We start from the raw sequence: 22783 nt of genomic DNA, 5'->3' as shown, positions 1-22783 counted from the left end.
ATCTCCTAGAGCCTGGTTAGTTCTCTATCCACACAACTTTACCGCTGCCTCCACTGAGGGCGCAGACCCCCTTTTGTCGTGCGCGTCGTTTCATCTCATTCCAGACATGTTCCATGGGGGAGGGGTCTGGAGAAAATGCCGGCCATGGCGGTACAGCAATGTTATGCCTCAAAATGCCTGTTACAACACGTGCAACATGTGAGTGGGTATTATCCTGCTGCAAAGTGACGTTACGTCCCTACATTTGAACAAGTGGAAGAACATGATCTCGAACAAAGTCGACAGGGTAGCGCACGCCATTCAAATTGCCGTTAACAATGATGAGCCGTATTCTCCCTTGAGAATGAATGAAGACCCCTCACAACCATTAGAGGTGTCCAGATGAACCGTCAACAGTATACTGTTAGAGTATTGTCTTCTAACTCTCAAATGTTGTCTTCGCCGGTGACGTGGAAGTAGATGTTGTGCCCCCTCAACCGGTTGCGTCCAGTTCTGTCACTACCTGGTCTAAACCCAGGAACTGACCGAGCTGTTAATGTGGCAGTTTGGTTTCGATTCCGTTGATGCACCAACTGAATATGGTTGTCTTGTTAACGAGACGTCATACGTGGATGACCAGCCCGTGCCATGTTATCAGTGTTGCCCTTCTGTTCATAAGGTCGCCAATGATATTATATTGTTTTTCGATTAACATTAAAATGTCTGGCAGTTTCGTATTGCGTCATTCCTGTTTGCATAACCACGGTGCGGTGATTTTCAGCAAGCCGTGGCACTGAGCAAACGTCATTTACGGTTAAACAAAAGTGTTTTACGAGCACATGATAGCTAAACAATCATTGTGTGCTGTTCACATTAAAACACCCTTGTGTGAGTATCATGCTCCCAACAAACACACAAACATCCAAATTGTACCCCATGCACGTGCAAATTGTGAATCGCGACCTTAAAGTTGAGGAGATGTCTTCATGAATAGGTTTTGAGAGATGCATAATTTAATTTATTTTTTATTGAACTGTATCTTAAGCATAGTTACTTTTTCCGCTGGTATATTTAGCCCTGAGCTTCTGAGCACGCATGGACATACCTTTCATGTGAACAGCCCAGTCTAACTGTGCAAGCTGTGCGCACTGATATAAATGACTCAAGAGTTCAAGAGGGACACGGGTGGCCCGGTCGTCTAAGGCGCCGCGATTCGCTGAGCAGAGGTGCGTCCCTTGGGCACGCCAGAAATCTATGATTGTGGGTTCGAATCCCGGTTTGCCCCGATTATGTTTCTAGGTTTGTCAGCACCATACCCGTGCTCGTGGGTTTCACCGAAGTGGTAAACGTCTGAGACCTGCATCACTTCGGGCTCTCCTCCCACATTAAGCTGACACGCCGTGATATAACTGGAATACTGTTAAAAGCGGCGTTAAACCCAACACACTCACTCACTCAAGAGTTCAAGACAACTTAAGTAGAATGCCGGCTGCCTTCAGTGGGTGTTGGCATCCACACTTCTGTGTTCAACACATGTCCGCTCATTTTACCTACATCGATTTACACTTATTTAGTTAATGTCACAGCAGTTCTGCCGACTGAATACATGTTTATAACTGAATGATGTCACGTCAGCCATCATAATATATGTTATATGGTCGGTCCCCTTACAACCATAAGCAAAAACAACCACGTGACTGAGGTCAACATTATCACGTTATCCAGGCTTGCCTGGGAAAGATGCACGTAGCCGATTGGTTAATGATTGTGTTGCTGGGGAATCGGGCAGTATATAAGAGCTGCCACGCGGTGGGGTAGGGTTTCCATTGCGAAGGCTGCTGATGCTATTTCGATTCGGTACTGTGGTAGCCAGGACAGGTAGGCGTTAGATTCTTTTCTTTCTTTATTTGGTGCTTGCTTTAAGACACAACCCTGCACCCAGCTTGTCCAAGACAAATTGACGGTCACCACAATGAAGGTTGAATAAATATAATTCAACAATGAAACCCATGATAATCCCTCAGTTCTTCATGTAGAGCTGAAAAGGGATGGATGTAGCCTACTTGCGCTGAGAAGGGGACGTGAAATGGTCGTTTTATTAAATATATTCTATGAGGCCTGTAAGAGAGACCAAGCTTTTCACTGAAGTATTAAGCCTCGTATCATGGGCGTGTGTGCGATATGAACGTGAGAATTTCGGATTCTTCTACGCGAGTTAATCAATAGTCAGCTCGATTCAGCCACTCATTTATGCTCCTATATTAAGCGCGTCTGCATTATATCATTATTATGAATCCATTGGCCCACTGCAAACGCTGCAGTAACAGCAGCCGGTGACCTGGGTTAGATAATTTACCACACTCCGGCGCAGTGGTGACTCAGCATAATGTAGTAGTATGTTGGTTGGTTGGTTTGTTGTTTAACGTCGCACTCAGCAATATTCCAGCTATATGACAGCGGTCTGTAAATAATCGAGTCTGGACCAGACAATCCAGTGATTTACATCATGAACATCGATTCACGCAATTGGGATCACCCGATCAGTCTGACCACCCGATCCCGCTAGTCGCCTTTTACGACAAGCATAGTCACCTTTTACGGCAAGCATGGGTTGCTGAAGACCTATTCTACCCCGGAATCTTCACGGGTCTAGTAGTATGTAATTATGTACATATCACCAAGTGTATTTTAAGCTCACCTTTTATTTTAATATCTAAGTTTTAGTCTACCCTCCAATCTAACCTGCTTCACTAATACAATAGCACAGTCACCCATGCGCTTGCCTTCTCTATTGTTTCTCTGGTTTCTATTGTTTAGCCCCAGCCCCTTACTTTCAGTGACAGGGTGCATTATGGGACTGGTCAGTTTAAATTCACACTTGTATTTGACTATGTATGGCGACAAGTTGTCGGTTCATCGCTGAAATAATTCAGTCAATTGTCACAGGTTGGTTTGTTTGAATTGTTTATTTATGTGTTCTTTTTAAGTGCTTTGAAGTGTTTCTTTGTAACTTCTTTTAGTAATACTTATATTGTTAGGTGTGATAAATATATATCATATCAGCCATCGTATTCATGTAAATGTAGTTAGGCAAAATTTGCTTAAATACTCATGCTAATTACGATGGATCATAACAATGTATTTGATCATATATAAGATTCTAATATTTGTTAATAAGTTATAATGTAATGATTTATTTGTATGTGTAGGTATTGTGCATATTTTAACTGTGTATTTATTTTCACAGGGCCTCTGTTTATGTATTAAACAACTGACATCCACAAATCAACCTGTGTTAAGTGATTCATTCACATAAACCACTCCAGTTACAATAACACCACAGACACAGGCTAATTTGCATATCACGTGACCGGACTTTTCTCTTGTTTGTAAACAAACACGCTTTTCCAGACATCAGAATAGAACAGACTAATGCAGTATTTGGTGGCGCTTTACATATTGCTTTGCATAACTATATAGATCTGCTACTACAACTGCGACCGTGAGTTGCATGACAATATATATTTATAGATCAAAGTGACCGTATTGCTAGCCCTCCTTTCTGTTTCGATGACAGCACGTGGAGCCGTACAACCAATCTAAACATAGGATAACTACGCAAATGGAAATAGTTTTTCATGATTTAGGATATTCATTCTATGACATATGTTTATCTACACATGTTCTTGTCAAAAATGAAACAGATGAAAAACAGATGCAATATCTTGAATGGACTGTAAGATGTGACGAATCGTCACATGGCGCTGCCCTGTGGCAGAGGTACTATGCTGCTCGCATGGAACTAGGAGAGTGAAAATGTACAAGGCAGAATTTTTTCTTTATCTTACCTCCATGTTAGAATGCTGAAATCTGATTGGTTCACGTGATCTTGATAAAATACTCTGTATCTCGCCATGGAGAGAAATAAATGTCTAAGCGGGAGACATGTTTAAATTTAAGATTGTAAAAGAATAAAACAAATTCAAAATTGATTAAAACAGCTGTGCGATTTAGGTTAACTTGCTCTGTGTCACGTGACTCTCATTGAATCGGAAACAGTGGGAGGCCTTTTTCTTCGAAGCGGGTTAAATGGATAGACTCTGGCTCAGAAAACCTGTGCAGTCTGACTCATTCGTGTGGGTGTACAAGGGATTTGTGCAGAGTTGCGCCCCTTGGGTACGTCAGAAACGCATGACTGTAGCCCGGTTCGCCATGATTATGTTTCTAGGTTTGTCAGCACCATACCCCTGCTCATGGGTTTCACCAAAGTGGTAAACGTCTGAGACCTGCATCACTTTGGTCTTTCCTCCCGCCGAGATATAACTGTTACTGTTCACTCACTCACTACATTTTGAACAAAAAACTATCTATGGTCACCACATTTAGTGACAATGAGGTGAGGTGAAATGGGGTTTAACGTCGCGTCCAAGATTATTGCACTTATATAGCGACGTGTATGTGTGTGTGGCTGCTTGTACTTGTCCGGACCGATGCCGATTTATAGTGCTAGCACACTGAGATACCATGCCGCAGTTTAACATAAATACCCCACTCAGACACAGTATACTGACTCCGAGCCGACCAGTCTTTGTTTTAGCTCCTTAATGCCGAGCGCCAGACAGGGTAACATCATCTTTTAACGTCTTTTGGTATGACACGGCTGGGGATCGAACCCCGGACCTTCCGCTCTCCGGACGGACGCTCTACCTTTAGACCACGGAGGCGGTCTAGTGACAAATGACCTATGGATTATGGAATGGAGTTTATCTTTACTCCTTATCTCGTTCTTAATACTAATATTCTTTCTCCACTTTATCGCAGACATCATGGAGACAGAGGCAAGAGGTGACATTCGACCCAGGGATCTGTTCACACTCGGGGTTATGCCTGACACACGGGGGGCGTGTGACGTCAGCTGCAATGAGCGCCCAGTTGATCACACTGGAATCTTAATTCGACGCATTGTGCAAATTGGGCACAAGAAAAACACCATTTCATTTTGTCAAGAGAAAGATATGAATGACTTAAGTAGAGCAATGTCTACCACTTCTGCACCAATTGTGCAGCTGGGGAACAATAACGTTGTACATGTATGCATGGGTGACAAACTCCCCCTGAACATACTGGTAGGAGACACGGTCGTCGTGTACGTCCCCCCTGAATGTAACGGCAGGCCCCGAGTGTTTGTCTGCGAACAGAGAGGACCCGACAACCAGATCGTTACTCAATGTCACCTCAAGTCGCCACGGATCTTTGAACGTCGGATATTTGCCAACTTCCGGCGACCGTACTGTCACGTGACCAGATCTGTCCTGCTACCAACTGCTTCCGGCTCCAGTAAGACAGGTAAGGACAAAGGTTGAGGCAACTTGCGTAAAGCCTTTGTTAGCAATGTTACATTATAATAAAATATGAAATATCTCTCCAGTTTCAAGAACCTGGGTTCACGGACGCCGCAATTCTTTACGCAGAGGTGGGACCTTTAGTCATCTGGATTTTTTATCCAATCTCCAGTTGACTTTTTTAATACCGTTCCCGTGCTGTGGGTTTCACCGACGTCGTCAACGTTTAGGACCATCTGTCGTTATTGTATTCCTCCCACGTGAAGCTGAAACGCCCAGATTTAACTAAAGCACTGTTCAAAGCGGTGTTAAGCACTCACTCAATTAAAGAACCTGCTTTGGTAGAAGGTGACGCCTTACAAATGAGGATTGGGTGTCCAAATTAGTTGCAGAATATTAAAAGTGCTCACGTGAACTGATTGATCCATGTAATGGGGACCTATAGCTGGCGTTTGATGTTCAGATGATCAAGCACTGATTTGCTGAGGATACTACAAAGTCGCCCTCAAACAGCTTCTGCCTACACTCCTACTCACACACTTTAAAAGAAGAATATTAAATATATAGTCAACGCTTAATATATTTAACTGATAGTAAACAGAATGCCCTCCTATGTAGTAATATTTATTAATATTTGGGGCGGTCGGGTAGCCTAGTGGTTAAAGCGCTCTCTTGTCACGCCGAAGACCCGGTTTCGATCCCCGACATGGATACAATGTGTGAAGCCCATTTGTGGTGTCCCCCGCCGTGATATTGCTGGAATATTGCTAAAGGCGGCGTAAAACCATACTCACTCATTATCAATATTTGTTACAAACAAATTGTGTATGCATGTCTTTCCTTCTGTCAGCTGCGGGCCGTGATACGACCTTGACCTCCCAGGATTGCGATGTCCTGACCATCAGGCATGGTGGCACTCACCAGACTCACCCAAGGGGAAGAGGGAAACCTTGCTGCAGCAAGTACCCGCTCGTCCATCCCATCGGGGTCAAGGTCACCAGAAAGCATGGCTACGTACCCTTCGTGCCTGAGAAGATCCTTCACCGCGACTAAGAGGGTTGTATCTCTTCCTTATGCTAAGGGAGCTGTGTCAACACGTGTGTCCTTAGTTTAAGGAAGGGGACATCTTTGTGAATGTCGCGTGAAAACATTCTCAGGCAGTTTCAAAAGATTACATTCATTCCAGTTAGGAATATCCTGTAGGCCATATTGGCTTATATCTATGACATCTGTATATTGACCTTCCATAACGTGCAATTGCAATATACCATCAGACGTATATCTATGAATTCTGTACATTGATCCTTTTTAACTTGCAATGTTATTTTATATATTATACTGTCAGTTTGTATTATATGTACATGTATATTCAGTATAGACCATGTACCCTTGTAAGCCATATTGGCTCATATATATGACATCTGTACATCGACCGCTCATATCTTGCAATGTTATTATATATATTATTATTATGTTATCTTGTATAATATAAACATGTAAACTGATGAGCAAAAGAAACTACACCTCTCCGTTGATTTGATTATGAGGTTTATTTTCAATTGAAAATATGCTAAGTTAGCGATAGTGAACTGTGAAAATATGATTTCATATAAAACTTAAAAAGTGAAATTCACATAATTGGTACGTTAGACATCTTATCTTTAAAATACAATAAATTTTGCTATTTTCGGCTGTAAATATGTTTTTGAATACTCAAATTGTTGTGAGACATACACAAATTTTCATGTTTAATATGTACACCGACCACTGTACGCCGCATCGATTGATATTACATACAGCTCATTTGTGCTAAAAGCGGCGTAACTTTAGCCACTTAATCATGCTTTTATATGAGCGATTGATGTGTAGCCTGCAGAGATTTCTTTGATTAGAAAACCAGCAAAGCTTATTTCATGTGCGACGTTATGAATGTGTGTGCATATTATTGCATATCTTAAGAGGAACGGGTGGAGGTCAGCGGGTGGGAGGAGAGCGGGTTGGGGGAGAGCGGGTTGGAGGAGAGCGGGTGGGAGGAGAACGGGTGGGGGGAGAGCGGGTGGGAGGAGAGCGGGTGGGAGATGGGCGAGTGGGAGATGGGCGAGTGGGAGATGGGCGAGTGGGAGCGGGTGGGAGATGGGAGGTAGTGAGGATGGTGGGCTCTTGTGGGTCGGGAGGGGTGGGTAGAACTATTCCTGTATGGAATACAACTGTAAACCGTATCGGTTAAACCAATGCCTGTGTATTACATTGTGTTTCTGTTGCTAAGTAGATTGTGATTATTCACATTATTTATCAATGGAAGTGTTTCAGTATCCTCAAAGAGGAATCCTGTAGATGGCTCTGCGTGTATTGGTATGATTGTGCCCACAGGATGGCAGCTTTGTTTTCTAGTCTCTCCTGTCTGTACATTCACTTGTCACAATAAAACAGCTTAAGAGATGACGCTTTGTGTTGATTGTGTCACTGCTTGAGTTTCCTATTCATAAACACGTGGTGTATTATTTAGAAATTGCATCAAAGTATGACGGGAGTTATCCATTTCAAGGACCTTTCTGTGCAGTGATTCGTGAGTTACAGAAGTTGTCATGGGTATACCATCAAAGTGAATGAGTCACTCATAATCTAACGCCACCAACAGTATTTCAGATATATCCTGGCATGTTGTCAGCCTAATGTGTGCCAAAGTGACGCAGGTGGTCGGTGTTTACGACTTTGCAAAACCCACGGCCACAGATGTTGTGATGACAAACCAAAGGTCATAATGTTGGTGAATCTGGGATTTAAACTAATGACCAACGACTTTGGTGTCGCGATTATGACAATTTGACAAGGTGTGCCCTCAATAAAATTCAAGTGGTGGTATACATATTGCAAGTACAGGCTGCCACACACATATGCATGCACATGACATAAGTGCAATCATCTTGAACGCGAAGTTAAAACCGCCAAACAATCAATATAAAGTGCGTGATTTGGAAAATAAGACTGATAACATGGAGGCCCAGTCTCGACGTTGTAATCATATTTTCCATGGTCTTCCCGATAGGCCTGGAGAAACATGGGCTGACAGTGAAAGTTGTGTGAGAGCATTTATGCATACTTCACTTAACTTCGAACCTGATGAACCAGTGAGCATAGAAAGGGCCCACAGATTACGCTCTAAATCCGGACAGTTATTGTGACATTTTCTTTTTTCAAAGATAAATATGGATACTGTCGAAGCATATGACCAAATATGGGCTAATAGAGAAGATATACCCGTTAGATGTCTTTCATAGTTGATTAGGGGGCACGGGTGGCCCAGTCTTCTAAGGCGCCGCGATTCGCTGTGCAGAGTTGCGTCCCTTGGGCACGCCAGAAACCTATGATTGTGGGTTCGAATCCCGGTTCACCCCAATTATGTTTCTAGGTTTGTCAGCACCATACCCGTGGGTTTCACCGAAGTGGTAAACGTCTGAGACCTGCATCACTTCGGGCTTTCCTCCCACATTAAAGCTGACACGCCGTGATATAACTGGAATACTGTTAAACGCGGCGTTAAACCCAACTCACTCACTCACTCACATCAGTGCGGGATGTTGTCATTGCTAGAATGCCGAAACCATGCATCAGTATCATCAACTTTTGAGTTGACTCTAAAACCTGTAAGACATATCCATCCTCTTTTGTACTAGATTCCAAAGCTCCATGAAAATCCGCAGAAAGAGATATATACTAAATCCTTGTCTCATTAACCATAATCCTTAATACAATCAAGTAGGAACACACAAAAAACGTTTCAGAGACAATTGTAATATTTATGTGTAATCTCCAAAAATGAAAACAAATGTCATCATGTTCACTGAGAAAGCAATATGTGAAATGCCGTACTTCCTCATTGATAACTTGGTGATATTTGTGGATAGGGCATTTAGGCAAGAAGAATGCATCCCCGTGAAAGAGAACACCAAATGCATTATTATTGCTGGCTGTATCTTCTTGCAAATGAATCGGAAGTTCTACTCGGATTGGTCAAATCAATACAAGGGAATTTGTCGAATCAGGTATATCGAAGACCCGACATCGTTTAATAATGGTCAAATAGCCAATTCCTAGGCTGGGTTTGTGTACGTGTGTGTGTCAGAGTGAAAGAGGGAGAGAATTCAGTAAATATGATTGGAAACTACAGAACTAATTAAATCGTGAACTCCTTTAATACATTATCGATGTTTCATATCAGTCATGTGGACAACGTTACTTATGTAAGGGTACAGCTCAAATAGTCCTCCATCCTGTTGTTTGGACTGTTAGTCATTTTCGAGTGGGGGGCACAGGTGGCCCAGTCGTCTAAGGCGCCGCGATTCGCTGTGCAGAGTTGCGTCCCTTGGGCACGCCAGAAACCTATGATTGTGGGTTCGATTCCCGGTTCGCCCCGATTATGTTTCTAGGTTTGTCAGCACCATACCCGTGCTCGTGGGTTTCACCGAAGTGGTAAACGTCTAAGACCTGCATCACTTCGGGCTTTTTCTCCCACATTAAGCTGACACGCCGTGATATAACTGGTATACTGTTAAAAGCGGCGTTAAACCCAACTCACTCACTTATTTTCGAGTGGTCAGCTTATATAGTGCATTGTTGCATCAGGATCAGTGTCTCGTCACTAGCCTCGTGCATCATCATATTTTATCCAGAATATGAATGTGTTTGTTCTCTAGCATACGAAGTGAGTGAGTGAGTGAGTATGGTTTTATGCTGATTTTAGCATATTCCAGGAATATCACGACTTGGGACACCAGAAATGGGCTTCACACAGTGTACCAATGTCGGGAATCGAACCCGGGTCTTCGGCGTGAAGAGTGAACGCTTTAACCACCAGGCAACCCGACCGCCCCTCTCTAACACATAAACAGGACATGACAGTTACACCTATGCAGCCTGGCGTGACTGTATTGTCATTGTGCTGGGAAACCAGGACATGGATCCCTGTTCAGATATGCACACAGCTCACTGGTCGACGAGCTTGTTGTTATGGGTAACGGAGCAGTATAAAAGAGCTGTGACAGGCTATTGCGTTGTTTTCGCTAGTCTGCAGCTGATGTTTCAACCAGCGCTGGAGGTAGCCAGGACAGGTAGGCGCCATTTTGTTTCTTTGCCTTTCATTATATGTGTTACGTGCATATCTGTCAGGACAGTATATAGTATGAGCAGTCTACATCGATAAACACCAAACCATGCCTATATCTGGTGTCTCGCCACCAGTTTCATCTCACAGCCGATACATTGCTCGTAGGAATGCTTGAATAAGTGTCTGTACCACATTCTCCACGACACACGGCGTTGCCACGACCACATAACATGTGAAAGTGTATTTTTCCATATTCCCTTGAAACTACACCATAATATTGACCGATCTCACTGACCTAGAAATAAAAATAACTCACAGGCACATCAGACCCGTGAAGATCTGGGGTAGAATAGGTCCTCAGCAAGTCATGCTTGCCGTAAAAGGCAACTATGTTTGTCGTAAGAGGCGACTAACGGGATCGGTTGGTCAGGCTCGCTGACTTGGTTGATGCATGTCATCGATTCTAATGTCTCATTGTATTAATCATTGGATTATAACTTTTACACACACGACGCTGGTTATTAGTGTTTACACACCATCTCGCCTTTTTAACGCTATGAGCAAATTGTCTTGGTTTTGATATGCAGTGATAGAATTGAATAGTCATAGATTTTGTATGCATTGATAGAAGTGAATAGTCATGGTTTTGGAATGCATTGATAGCAGTGAATTGCCTTGACACCTTTACAAAGACTAGTATGTAATACTAACCATGTTTTGTCTCTCCCCGTGTAGGTTCTGTAAGGCAAAACAGTAACAGTCACATCAGGAACGGGTTCACACTCGGGGTCAGGTAGGACTGAAGGGGGGACGCGTGACGTCACACATTCAGACATTGAAAAGAACAGAGAATTGAAATGTAAATGTCGGAAAATGAATAACCAGAATACCATAGAAATCAAGCGTGTTGTACAAATTGGGCACCAGAGAAATATCATTGCTTTCTTTCGCAAGTCAGCTGCAAACGATTTAAATAGAATATTGGGTGACACACCGTACGCACAGTCAGACAACAATGAATCGATTGTGCAGCTCGGGAACGAGAATGTTGTATGCGTTTTGTTGGGTGACAAACTCCCCCTGAACATATTGGTAGGAGACACGGTCGTCGTGTACGTCCCCCCTGAATGTAACGGCAGGCCCCGAGTGTTTGTCTGCGAACAGAGAGGACCCGACAACCAGATTGTTACTCAATGTCACCTCAAGTCGCCACGGATCTTTGAACGTCGGAGATTTGCCAACTTCCGGCGACCGTGCTGTCACGTGACCAGATCTGTCCTGCTGCCAGCTGCTTCCGGCTCCAGTAAGACAGGTAAGGACAAAGGTTGAGGCAACTTAGTCATCTGAAGTTCTGGATCCAATCTCCAGTTGACTTTGTTAATACCGTTCCCGTGCTGTGGGTTTCACCGACGTCGTCAACGTTTAGGACCTTCTGTAGTTACTGTATTCCTCCCACGTGAAGGTAAACGCCCAGATTTAACTAAAGCACTGACCAAAGCGGTGTTAAGCACTCACTTAATTAAAGAACCTGCTGTGGTAGAAGGTGACGCCTTACAAATGAGGATTGGGTGTCCAAATTAGAAGTAGAATATAAATAGTACTCACGTGAACTGATTAATTCCATGTGATGGGGACCTATAGCTGGCGATTGATGTTCAGATGATCAACCACTGATTTGCTGAGGATACTACAAAGTCGCCCTCAAACAGCTTCTGCCTACACTCCTACTCACACACTTTAAAAGAAGAATATTAAATATATAGTCAACGCTTAATATATTTAACTGATAGTAAACAGAATGCCCTCCTATGTAGTAAAATTTATTAATATTTGGGGCGGTCGGGTAGCCTAGTGGTTAAAGCGCTCTTGTCACGCCGAAGACCCGGTTTCGATCCCCGACATGGATACAATGTGTGAAGCCCATTTGTGGTGTCCCCCGCCGTGATATTGCTGGAATATTGCTAAAGGCGGCGTAAAACCATACTCACTCATTATCAATATTTGTTACAAACAAATTGTGTATACATGTCTTTCCTTCTGTCAGCTGCGGGCCGTGATACGACCTTGACCTCCCAGGATTGCGATGTCCTGACCATCATGCATGGTGCTCCTCACCAGACTCACCCAAGGGGACGAGGGAAACCTTGCTACAGGACCTCCACTCGTCCAGGCCATCTCAGTTCAAATGAGTGGCTACGTACACGTCGTGCCTGAGAAGATCCTTCACCGCGACTAGGAGGGTTGTATCTCTTCCTTATGCTGTCTCAACACGTGTGTTTCATTAGCTTAAGGAGGGGGACATATTTGTGAATGTCGCGTGAAAACATTCTCAGGCAGTTTCGAAAAAAACAACACATTCATTCCAGTTAGGAATACCCTGTAGGCCATATTGGCTTATATCTATGACATCTGTATATTGACCTTCCATAACTTGCAATTGCAATATACTGTCAGACATATATCTATGAATTCTGTATATTGATCCTTTTTAACTTGCAATGTTATTATATATATTATAATGTCAGCTTGTATTTTATGTACATGTATATTTAGTATAGACCATGTACCCTTGTAAGCCATATTGGCTCATATATGACATCTGTACATCGACCACTCATATCTTGCAATGTTATTATATATATTATTCTATCTTATTCTGTTAGCTTGTCTGTAAGCTTGTAGGCCGCCTCCGTAGTCTAGTGGTAGAGCGTCCGCCCGGAGAGCGGAAGGTCCGGGGTTCGATCCCAAGCCGCGTCATACCAAAAGACGTAAAAAGATGGTACTGGCGCTCGGCATTAAGGGACTAAAACAAGGACTGGTCGGCTCGGAGTCTGTATACTGTGTCTGAGTGGGGTATTCATGGCATGCGGCATGGTATCTCAGTGTGCTAGCACTATAAATCGGCATCAGTCCGGACTAGTACAAGCAGCCACACAAACACACACACACACACACACACACACACACACACACACACATGTGCATGCATGCTGCTATGTAAGTGCAATAATCTTGGACGCGACGTTAAACCCCATTTCAACTCAACTCAACTGTTAGCTTGTATACTATAAACATGTAAACTGATAAGCAAAAGAAACTTTACCCCTCAGCTGAATTGATTATGATGTTAATTCGCAATTGAAAATATCCTGTTAGCCATATTATATCCAAAATAAAAAAAGCTTTCATATGAGCGATTGATGTGTATCCTGCAGAGATTTCTTTGATTAGAAAACCAGCAAAACATATCATTTGCGACGTTATGAATGTGTGTGCATATTATTGCATATCTTAAGAGGAACGGGTGGGAGGGCAACGGGTGGGAGGAGAGCGGGTTGGGGGAGAACGGGTGGGGGGAGAGCGGGTTAGGGGAGAACGGGTTGGGGGAGAACGGGTGGGAGGAGAGCGAGTGGGAGGAGAGCGGGTTGGGGGAGAACGGGTGGGAGGAGAACGGGTTGGGGGAGAACGGGGTGGGAGAAGAGCGGGGTGGGAGAAGAGCGGGGTGGGAGGGGAACGGGTGGGAGGAGAGCAGGTGGGAGGGAAGCGGGTGGGAGGGGAACGGGTGGGAGATGGGAGGCAGTGAGGATGGTGGGCTCTTGTGGGTCGGGAGGGAGTGGGAGGTCTGAGGATGGTGGGCTCTTGTGGGTCGGGAGGGAGAGGGAGGTCTGAGGATGGTGGGCTCTTGTTGGTCGGGAGGGAGAGGGAGGTCTGAGGATGGTGGGCTCTTGTGGGTCGGGAGGGGTGGGTAGAACTATTCCTGTATGGAATACAACTGTAAACCGTATCGGTTAAACCAATGCCTGTGCATTACATTGTGTTTCTGTTGCTAAGTAGATGGTGATTATTCACATTATTTATCAATGGAAGTGTTTCAGTATCCTCAAAGAGGAATCCTGTAGATGGCTCTGCGTGTATTGGTATGATTGTGCCCACAGGATGGCAGCTTTGTTTTCTAGTCTCTCCTGTCTGTACATTCACTTGTCACAATAAAACAGCTTAAGAGATGACGCTTTGTGTTGATTGTGTCACTGCTTGAGTTTCCTATTCATAAACACGTGGGATATTATTTAGAAATCACATCAGAGTATGACGGGAGTCAGGCGTAACGAATTCTGTATTTGTTATCCATTTCAAGGACCTGTCTGTGCAGTGATTCGTGAGTTACAGAAGTTGTCATGGATAACACATCAAAGTGAAGGAGTCACTTATGATCTGATGCCACCAACAGTATTTCAGATCTAGCATGACATGTCAGTCAAATAGTCTTCCATCCTGTTATTAGGACTGTTCGTCATTTTCGAGAGGTCAGCTTATATTGTGCATTGTTGCATCAGGATCAGTGTCTCGTCACTATCCTCGTGCATCATCATATTTTCTCCAGAATATGAATGTGTTGAAATTTGTTCTCTAACATACGAAGTGAGTGAGTGAGTGAGTGACCAACCAAGCTGTTAATGTGGCAGTTTGGTTTCGATTCCGTAGATGCCGAAGTGGTAAACGTCTGAGACCTGCATCATTTCGGGCTTTCCTCCCACATTAAGCTGACACGCCATGATATCATGGTCAAAGGGAAACAAGTCTTTCTCATGTAAGACGGTTCATACATGACAGGGAAGTGAAACGCTAGAAATTATAAGAAACTTGTGTGACTATCAGTTAGCTTCCACTCAGTATATCAGTAACACAACAGTATATCAAAGGGCCACATGTGCTGTCCTGTACAAAGGTATAAAGCGGTATCCTTCTTTGTCAAAGTCTGGTGCAAATATGAAACCCAGACACAGCTGGGATAACGGAATGACAGCATGTTGTGTCGGGATGGGAGGGTGTTGTGTTCACTCAAGCGGGAGGATTTCAGTGTAACTGCTTGTATATACTGGGATACAATAACATGCATTAACCAAGTCAGCGAGCCTAGCCACCCGATCACATAATTTGCCTCTTACGACAAGCATAGTCGCCATTTACGGCAAGCATGGGTTGCTGAAGACCTATTCTGCCCCGTATCATCACGGGTCATTTCGAGCAATAAGTCTTGTTAGGAGTAATAACGTGTTTGATGGAGAGGAAATGACAGATCTACCCGGGGGATTCGGGAATTGAGGGATTGACTTAATACAAACAAGATGATGTGTAGTTATTAATAGATCACCGGGCAAAACCCAGTGTATTTCAAAGTGTGGCGCAATCGACCAGGGAAAGTCCCAGCTATAAATAGATTGCCATTGTTGTATATCGAGGGCAATGTACAGCAAGAAGACCTGTACATTGTCGAATATAAGCGAGCATAACCAACAGTCAACACCGCTGGAGGTCGATGACACATAATCACATACTCTATCCTCATTAGTCGGGTCCTCGGACCTACACGGGATATTTCACTACATAACAGTGGTGTATTAGGGTGGATGTTGCAAGTTGCTGTACAAATAAAGTTCACAAACACATTCTGATCGGTTCAACACGAACAGTGCTGCTACACCTTGCGGTATAACCATTCACTTGTTTACCAATGTGCCGACCCGTCAAGATCCGCGGCAGAATAGGTCTTCAGCAACCCATGCTTGTGGTAAGAGGCGACTATGCTTGTCGTAAGAGGCGACTAACGGGATCAGGTGGCCAGTCTCGCTTACTTGGTTGATGGGAGGAGAGCGTGGTGGGGGAGAACGGGTGGGAGGAGAGCGGGTGGGATATGGTAGAGTGGGAGCGGGTGGGAGATGGGAGGCAGTAAGGATGGTGGGCTCTTGTGGGTCGGGAGGGAGAGGGTGGTCTGAGGATGGTGGGCTCTTGTTGGTCGGGAGGGAGAGGGTGGTCTGAGGATGGTGGGCTCTTGTAGGTCGAGAGGGGTGGCCAGAACTATTCCTGTATGGAATACAACTGTAAACCGTATCGGTTAAACCAATGCGTGTGCATTACATTGTGTTTCTGTTGCTAAGTAGATGGTGATCATTCACATTATTTATCAATGGAAGTGTTTCAGTATCCTCAAAGATGAATCCTGTAGATGGCTCTGCGTGTATTGGTATGATTGTGCCCACAGGATGGCAACTTTGTTTTCTAGTCTCTCCTGTCTGTACATTCACTTGTCACAATAAAACAGCTTAAGAGATGACGCTTTGTGTTGATTGTGTCACTGCTTGAGTTTCCTATTCATAAACACGTGGGATATTATTTAGAAATCACATCAGAGTATGACGAGAGTCAGGCGTAACGAATTCTGTATTTGTTTTTCATTTCAAGGACCTGTCTGTGCAGCGATTCGTGAGTTACAGAAGTTGTCAAGGATAACACATCAAAGTGAAGGAGTTACTTATGATCTGATGCCACCAACACTATTTCAGATCTAGCATGACATGTCAGTCAAATAGTCTTCCATCCTATTATTAGGACTGTTCGTCATTTTCGAGTGGTTAGCTTGTGTTGTGCACTGTTACATCAGTATCAGTGTCTCGTCACTAGCCTCGTGCATAATCATATTTTTATTTCGAAAAAAATCTTTATTTCTGTATAAATTACCACCAAAGACAATTAATAGATCTTAATTGTGCAGCCTAGCGGGACTGTGTTGTCATTGTGCTGTGCACATAGCTCATTGATCGACGAGCTTGTTGTTATGGGTAACGGAGCAGTATAAAAGAGCTGTGACAGGCTATTGCGTTGTTTTCGCCAGTCTGCAGCTGATGTTTCTATCTGCACTGGAGGCAGCCAGGACAGGTAGGCGCCATTTTGTTTCTTTGGCTTCATTATATGTGTTACGTGCATATCTGTCAGGACAGTATATAGTTCGAACAGTCTACATCGATAAACACCAAGCCATGCCTATATCTGGTGTCTCGCCACCAGTTTCATCTCACAGCCGATACATTGCTCGTAGGAATGCTTGAATAAGTGTCTGTACCACATTCTCCCCGACACACGGCGTTGCCACGACCACATAACATATGAAAGTGTATTTTTACATATTCCCCTGAGGGTACACCTTAATATTGACCGATCTCACTGACTTAGAAATAAAAATAACTCACAGGCATATCAGACCCGTGAAGATCTGGGGTAGAATAGGTCTTCAGACCCATGCTTGCCGTAAAGAGGCGACTAACGGGATCGGTTGGTCAGGCTCGCTGACTTGGTTGATTCGTGTCATCGATTCTAATTGCGTGGATCGATGCTCATTATATTAATAATTGGATTATAACTTTTACGCACACGACGCTGGTTATTAGTGTTTACACACTATCTCGCCTTTTAAACGCTATGAGCAAATTGTCTTGGTTTTGGTATGCATTGATAGAAGTGAATTGTCATGTTTTTTGTATGCATTGATAGAAGTGAATAGTCGTGGATTTAGTATACATTGAAAGAAGTGAATTGTCTGTTTTGGAATGAATCCCCGTGCAGGTTCTGTAAGGCAAAACAGTAACAGTCACATCAGGAACGGGTTCACACTCGGGGTCAGGTAGGACTGAAGGGGGGACGCGTGACGTCACACATTCAGACATTGAAAAGAACAGAGAATTGAAATGTAAATGTCGGAAAATGAATAACCAGAATACCATAGAAATCAAGCGTGTTGTACAAATTGGGCACCAGAGAAATATCATTGCTTTCTTTCGCAAGTCAGCTGCAAACGATTTAAATAGAATATTGGGTGACACACCGTACGCACAGTCAGACAACAATGAATCGATTGTGCAGCTCGGGAACGAGAATGTTGTATGCGTTTTGTTGGGTGACAAACTCCCCCTGAACATATTGGTAGGAGACACGGTCGTCGTGTACGTCCCCCCTGAATGTAACGGCAGGCCCCGAGTGTTTGTCTGCGAACAGAGAGGACCCGACAACCAGATTGTTACTCAATGTCACCTCAAGTCGCCACGGATCTTTGAACGTCGGAGATTAGCCAACTTCCGGCGACCGTGCTGTCACGTGACCAGATCTGTCCTGCTGCCAGCTGCTTCCGGCTCCAGTAAGATAGGTAGGTATGGACAACGAGAGCCTTTATCACCAACAAAATAGCTATGAGTATCAAAATGTAAGCATATTTTTATCCCTGTTTACAAGATTGCATTTGTTGTTACCCCGCCTGGCACATTAGTAAGTCAGTATACTGAACACACACGTTCATGCACGTCCCCATGTGAGTGCAATAATCTTGAACGCGACCTCTTTACCTCAGTTGTTCCATCACACGCAGAGTCACTCACAACTGAAGACTATTTTGACCATAATAGCGTCTGTATGGTGGGTAGTTCATGCAAATCAACAGCTCAATCTCAGCTGTGATCAAGAACGATTGTGACATGTGGCAACCAAACGGCGTTGATTCTATTGGTTTGACATAACAGTACCAGACAGCCTAATGTACTACATATGTAATATATGCCCCAGTCACCCACTTACTGCGCATAAGGTGAGCGAGTGAGTGAGTTGGGTTTAACGCCGCTTTGGTATTCAAGTCATATTACGGCGTCTCAGCTTGCTGTAAGCGGAAAGCCAGAAGTTATACAGGTCTCAGACGTATACCATTGGTGATACTCCCGAGCAATTGTATGGTACTTACAGACCTAGAAACATAATCGGAAAGCCAGACATGGATGTGCATAGGATTATGTTCGTTTATCCCGTCAATCATAAGCATTCAGTTCTCATTGTACTCCAACAGAATGTTCAGATGATTAACTATATGAATCATATCCTGTGTTTATTGTGTGTTTGTTATTTGCTTTATTTCCTTTATCAGCTGAGGGCCGTCATACAACATTGACGCCAAGGGGTTGTGATGTCCTGACCACCCAGAATGGTGCCACTCAACGGACACATCCAAGGGGTTGCGATGTCCAGAACGGCACCAGACATCGGACACCTCCCAGAAGAGGGAGGTCCCGTCACAGGAAGTACAAGCTTCTTCATCCCATTGGCATCAAGGCTCCCTGTTCACCGGGGATAGTATGCCTAATTTAGGAATAACATTCTTCGATAAATTAATCTGTTCATTTTTAATGAACGCCTATTCCAGTTAGGAATAAAACGTAAGCCATATTGGCTTGTATTAGCAACAAAGTGAATATTCAATATACAAGGTTCAGATTTTTCGCCAATCTAGACTGCAATTGATCGATATTCATAATATACATTTACCCTTGTGAGCCATACTGGCATCCAAAAAGCTATGTTATTATGTAACATATAACTGTAAGCCGTATCGGCTAACCTTCGCATATCATGTTTAAAAAATATACAGATATGTATTGTTCGAAATCTTGGTGAATATATATGTTGGCAAGCATTGAAAAGTATTATTCAACTTACCATTGTAAACAGTATCGGGAAACATTCTGATACAACGTATTACTGTGAGCCCTATCGGCTAACCTAAATCTGTATGTATGTTATTATACAACTCACCATGCAGCTTGTATCACACATACAATAATAGTTCTTATCGTCCAACCTTCTATTCTAGGCTTTAACTGAATATGGTATTATTATTTACCTGTATACCAACAACATTAGCTAAAATTGTATATTAATTATCATATGCCTTATTGTCAAATATTAGTTTATATTTATCATACTACTTGTCTTATTCATTATATAATAGTTAATTGCAAGCCACAGTGGGCAGCATAACGCTGATAAGGATATGTATGTTTTCATAACTTATTATTCAAGCAGCCCCGTAAGGGGTGAGATTTATTAGATAAGTTCATATGAGCGGCAGTTGGTCTTATTACCTTTTTACACTTGGACTAAAGATGTAATGAAGGACTAACGTATGACTAAACTGATAACTAAATGCCAAGTTTTTCAACCTTGAAAGGAAACCACCACGTCTTTACCTACTCTCCTATGTACATCACCTTGGGGCAAGGACTTTCTAAAATATTAGCTAAATGCTCCCTCAGATCTAAGAAATCAGCCTTCTTTGCACATTTTAGTTCTTACATTTGGCTTTGATTAAAGTTCATAATATACACATTGACAGATCACAGTCTCAAGCAGTCACACTTTCACATGTTTTCTCAATGTATTTTCATTATTACCTTATATGACCACATTGCATTTATAATATGTTCCAAGCATTTCCATTTAAGATATCCCAGTGTACTGCTCTCATACGAACTTGTATATAGTCAGTGTGGCTGTAACGTCAGACCTCCCTGGGGATACAGGTGAAACAGTTTGGTGGATATTTAGCGTGGTATTGAAATTGTTTTTCTCCATAACACGATAAAACGTAGTTTTGTATTCTACGCCCACTGTCATACTGTTTGTACATTCTTACCCATTGTATCACTACATATCTTACTGGAATGTTTGGGTATTTATCAAGCGGCGTTCCTTGTTCCATTGGGCATTGGAGTTCGCACAAAAAGTGAATTAACAACACATTCTTTGTAAATTTTGTCTAATGTTGAATATGCTGATGTTATTTGAAACATTTTACATTAGAAACATGGTCATTTATTTATGTAGGTGTCACATATTAAAATTAACGGACGATACTCATCTCAGAAATGTATATGCCATTTCCATCAAATCATGTCTTTCTAAATTGAGCCAAGGCCAATATGACAAAATACATTGATCCCATTTGTCCAAATACCATCAATAAGAAACTTGAACACAAGACACTCATGACACTCATGACATCGTGCATGTTCCACGTTCACAGCAGGCGATAGTAACTGTCGTCAAGGTCCTCACTTTTATGATATGTCACATACGGGTCTTTCATGGCAATGTGATAATTGTCTTCCATTCAGTGTTTATTGTTATGCTGACTATTTCATATTTTCTGTTATGTCAGACTTTGATACAACCATATCTCAGGGAAAGGTGTTCCTGTACAAACACATATGTCCAGTATCCTTGCATTTCATAAGCAGGTGTTATTGTTGTTTTATTACATTGTTAAATATATCTTCAAGTTTTTTATGATGTGTTTGGTACTGACAGCTGTTGAATAAAGTTTATAACTGAATAATATTGAGTCACTTATCAAGGTAAATACTTAAATGAAAGCGACAGGACTCTGCCATATACCCTGATGATAGAGCAGGCTTTGTTATATATTGAATATTGTCATTTGAACATGGGTGGAAGACCTTTACCACTTTGAGTATGGTCCCTCAACAAATCTAGGATCATGTTCAGGTTGAAGCTGGATACCCTAGGGACGCCCCAGACGAAGCATCCCATGTCATCTAAATGTAGACCGCCTCCGTGGTCTAGTGGTAGAGCGTCCGCCCGGAGAGCGGAAGGTCCGGGGTTCGATCCCCGGCCGCGTCATACCATAAGACGTTAAAAGATGGTACGTGTTGTTACCCTGTCTGGCGCTCGGCATTAAAGGGCTAAAACAAGGACTGGTCGGCTCGGAGTCAGTATACTGTGTCTGAGTGGGGTATGAATGTTAAACTGCGGCCTGGTATCTCAGTGTGCTAGCACTATAAATCGGCATCAGTCCGGTCTAGTACAAGCAGCCACCCACACACATACACGTACATGCACGTCGCTATATAAGTGCAATAATCTTGGACGCGACGTTAAACCCAATTTCACCTCACCTCATCTAAATGTATAAAGACACGAATCATTGTAAACATACAGTGGACAAAACAGATGTTCGGGAAATGACGGAGCATGTCCTGCCCAAGTTTACCACCGACTGTTGGGGTCAAAGGCGTTTATTTCTATTTATAGAATAGCCGTCATATACGACGTAGAAATGGAGAAAAAACGTTTATGGTTATTTTTAGCAAACGTTTTGTTTTGTCTCTGTGTGTCAACGGCATACGATGAATATCTGATAACGCAATCAAAACATTGGACTTTGGATATACAGGTAAACTGTTGCACGTATTGGGTTGTAACGGATACTGTATATATAGGTAGGTCAGACATACATGTACATTTCACAGATCACATCCTTCAGGAGGATTGTTGGTGAAAGTGCGTTTGTATATCGAGTGAATGTTCAACATAGAAATCTATATATATTTCACCATGTAAAAATATCAGCCTTTACAGAACATCATGTCTGTTTTCCTTTTATGCTTACACGAAAGGGAAACGAATTTCTGACACAAAATGTTGATTCAACACAGTAATGTATTGAAATACATGTGTATTATAAAGTAACGAAATAATAAGCTTTGGGCAAACCACAGTAATATAAAGAAAGATTTGCTGTTCTTTACTGTACATGAGAAGCTTGCCGTTTTCCTTTGAATTTTGAGAACTTCATCCGTCAACCTAATTTTCGGGACAATTATCTTCAAATTATTTCAAATTCATGTAAATTAAAAAATCATATTTACACACATTGAACTATTTGCCTGTGCCAAATAGAAACTAA

General features: G+C 42.8%; 3 protein-coding genes across 4 annotated transcripts; all 3 read left to right on the top strand.

Annotated features, from left to right (window-relative positions):
- The first annotated feature begins 1820 nt into the window (after positions 1–1820).
- On the top strand, positions 1821–6374 carry LOC139450593 (uncharacterized). Of its 2 annotated transcripts, XM_071232360.1 has the most exons (3): positions 1821–1857; positions 4801–5325; positions 6172–6374. In XM_071232360.1, exons 1-3 carry the CDS (start codon positions 1821–1823, stop codon positions 6372–6374), a joined length of 765 nt encoding a protein of 254 aa, XP_071088461.1. The 2 variants fall into 2 exon arrangements, with proteins under 2 accessions (XP_071088461.1, XP_071088460.1); XM_071232359.1 differs by lacking the exon at positions 1821–1857 and having other exon boundaries at positions 4552–5325.
- Positions 6375–10288: 3914 nt separating this feature from the next.
- LOC139450128 (uncharacterized) lies at positions 10289–13717 on the top strand. The gene is made up of 3 exons (XM_071231779.1): positions 10289–10429; positions 11161–11737; positions 12470–13717. Exons 2-3 carry the CDS (start codon positions 11299–11301, stop codon positions 12637–12639), a joined length of 609 nt encoding a protein of 202 aa, XP_071087880.1. The 5' UTR covers positions 10289–10429; positions 11161–11298; the 3' UTR covers positions 12640–13717.
- A 4035-nt stretch (positions 13718–17752) lies between these two features.
- Positions 17753–21306, top strand: LOC139449899 (uncharacterized). The gene is made up of 2 exons (XM_071231488.1): positions 17753–18400; positions 19166–21306. The coding sequence occupies exons 1-2, from the start codon at positions 17962–17964 to the stop codon at positions 19384–19386; spliced, it is 660 nt and encodes a 219-aa protein (XP_071087589.1). The 5' UTR covers positions 17753–17961; the 3' UTR covers positions 19387–21306.
- Positions 21307–22783: the final 1477 nt, after the last annotated feature.

This window comes from Haliotis cracherodii, unplaced genomic scaffold (assembly GCF_022045235.1).
Source record: "Haliotis cracherodii isolate W230 unplaced genomic scaffold, xgHalCrac1.p SCAF_8, whole genome shotgun sequence".
Taxonomy (NCBI): domain Eukaryota; kingdom Metazoa; phylum Mollusca; class Gastropoda; order Lepetellida; family Haliotidae; genus Haliotis; species Haliotis cracherodii.
Note: the sequence above shows the minus strand (reverse complement) of the source record. Positions and strands in the feature narration are given on the sequence as shown.

What these genes read in the sequence shown, in the direction of transcription:
- LOC139450128 (XM_071231779.1), top strand. Translation starts at nt 11,299, where the DNA reads ATGAATAACCAGAATACCATAGAAATCAAGCGTGTTGTACAAATTGGG. An exon ending in TTCCGGCTCCAGTAAGACAG is followed by an intron (nt 11,738 to 12,469) that starts GTAAGGACAAAG and finishes TCCTTCTGTCAG; the next exon opens with CTGCGGGCCGTGATACGACC.
- LOC139450593 (XM_071232359.1), top strand. Translation starts at nt 4,731, where the DNA reads ATGGAATGGAGTTTATCTTTACTCCTTATCTCGTTCTTAATACTAATA. An exon ending in TTCCGGCTCCAGTAAGACAG is followed by an intron (nt 5,326 to 6,171) that starts GTAAGGACAAAG and finishes TCCTTCTGTCAG; the next exon opens with CTGCGGGCCGTGATACGACC.
- LOC139449899 (XM_071231488.1), top strand. Translation starts at nt 17,962, where the DNA reads ATGAATAACCAGAATACCATAGAAATCAAGCGTGTTGTACAAATTGGG. An exon ending in TTCCGGCTCCAGTAAGATAG is followed by an intron (nt 18,401 to 19,165) that starts GTAGGTATGGAC and finishes TTCCTTTATCAG; the next exon opens with CTGAGGGCCGTCATACAACA.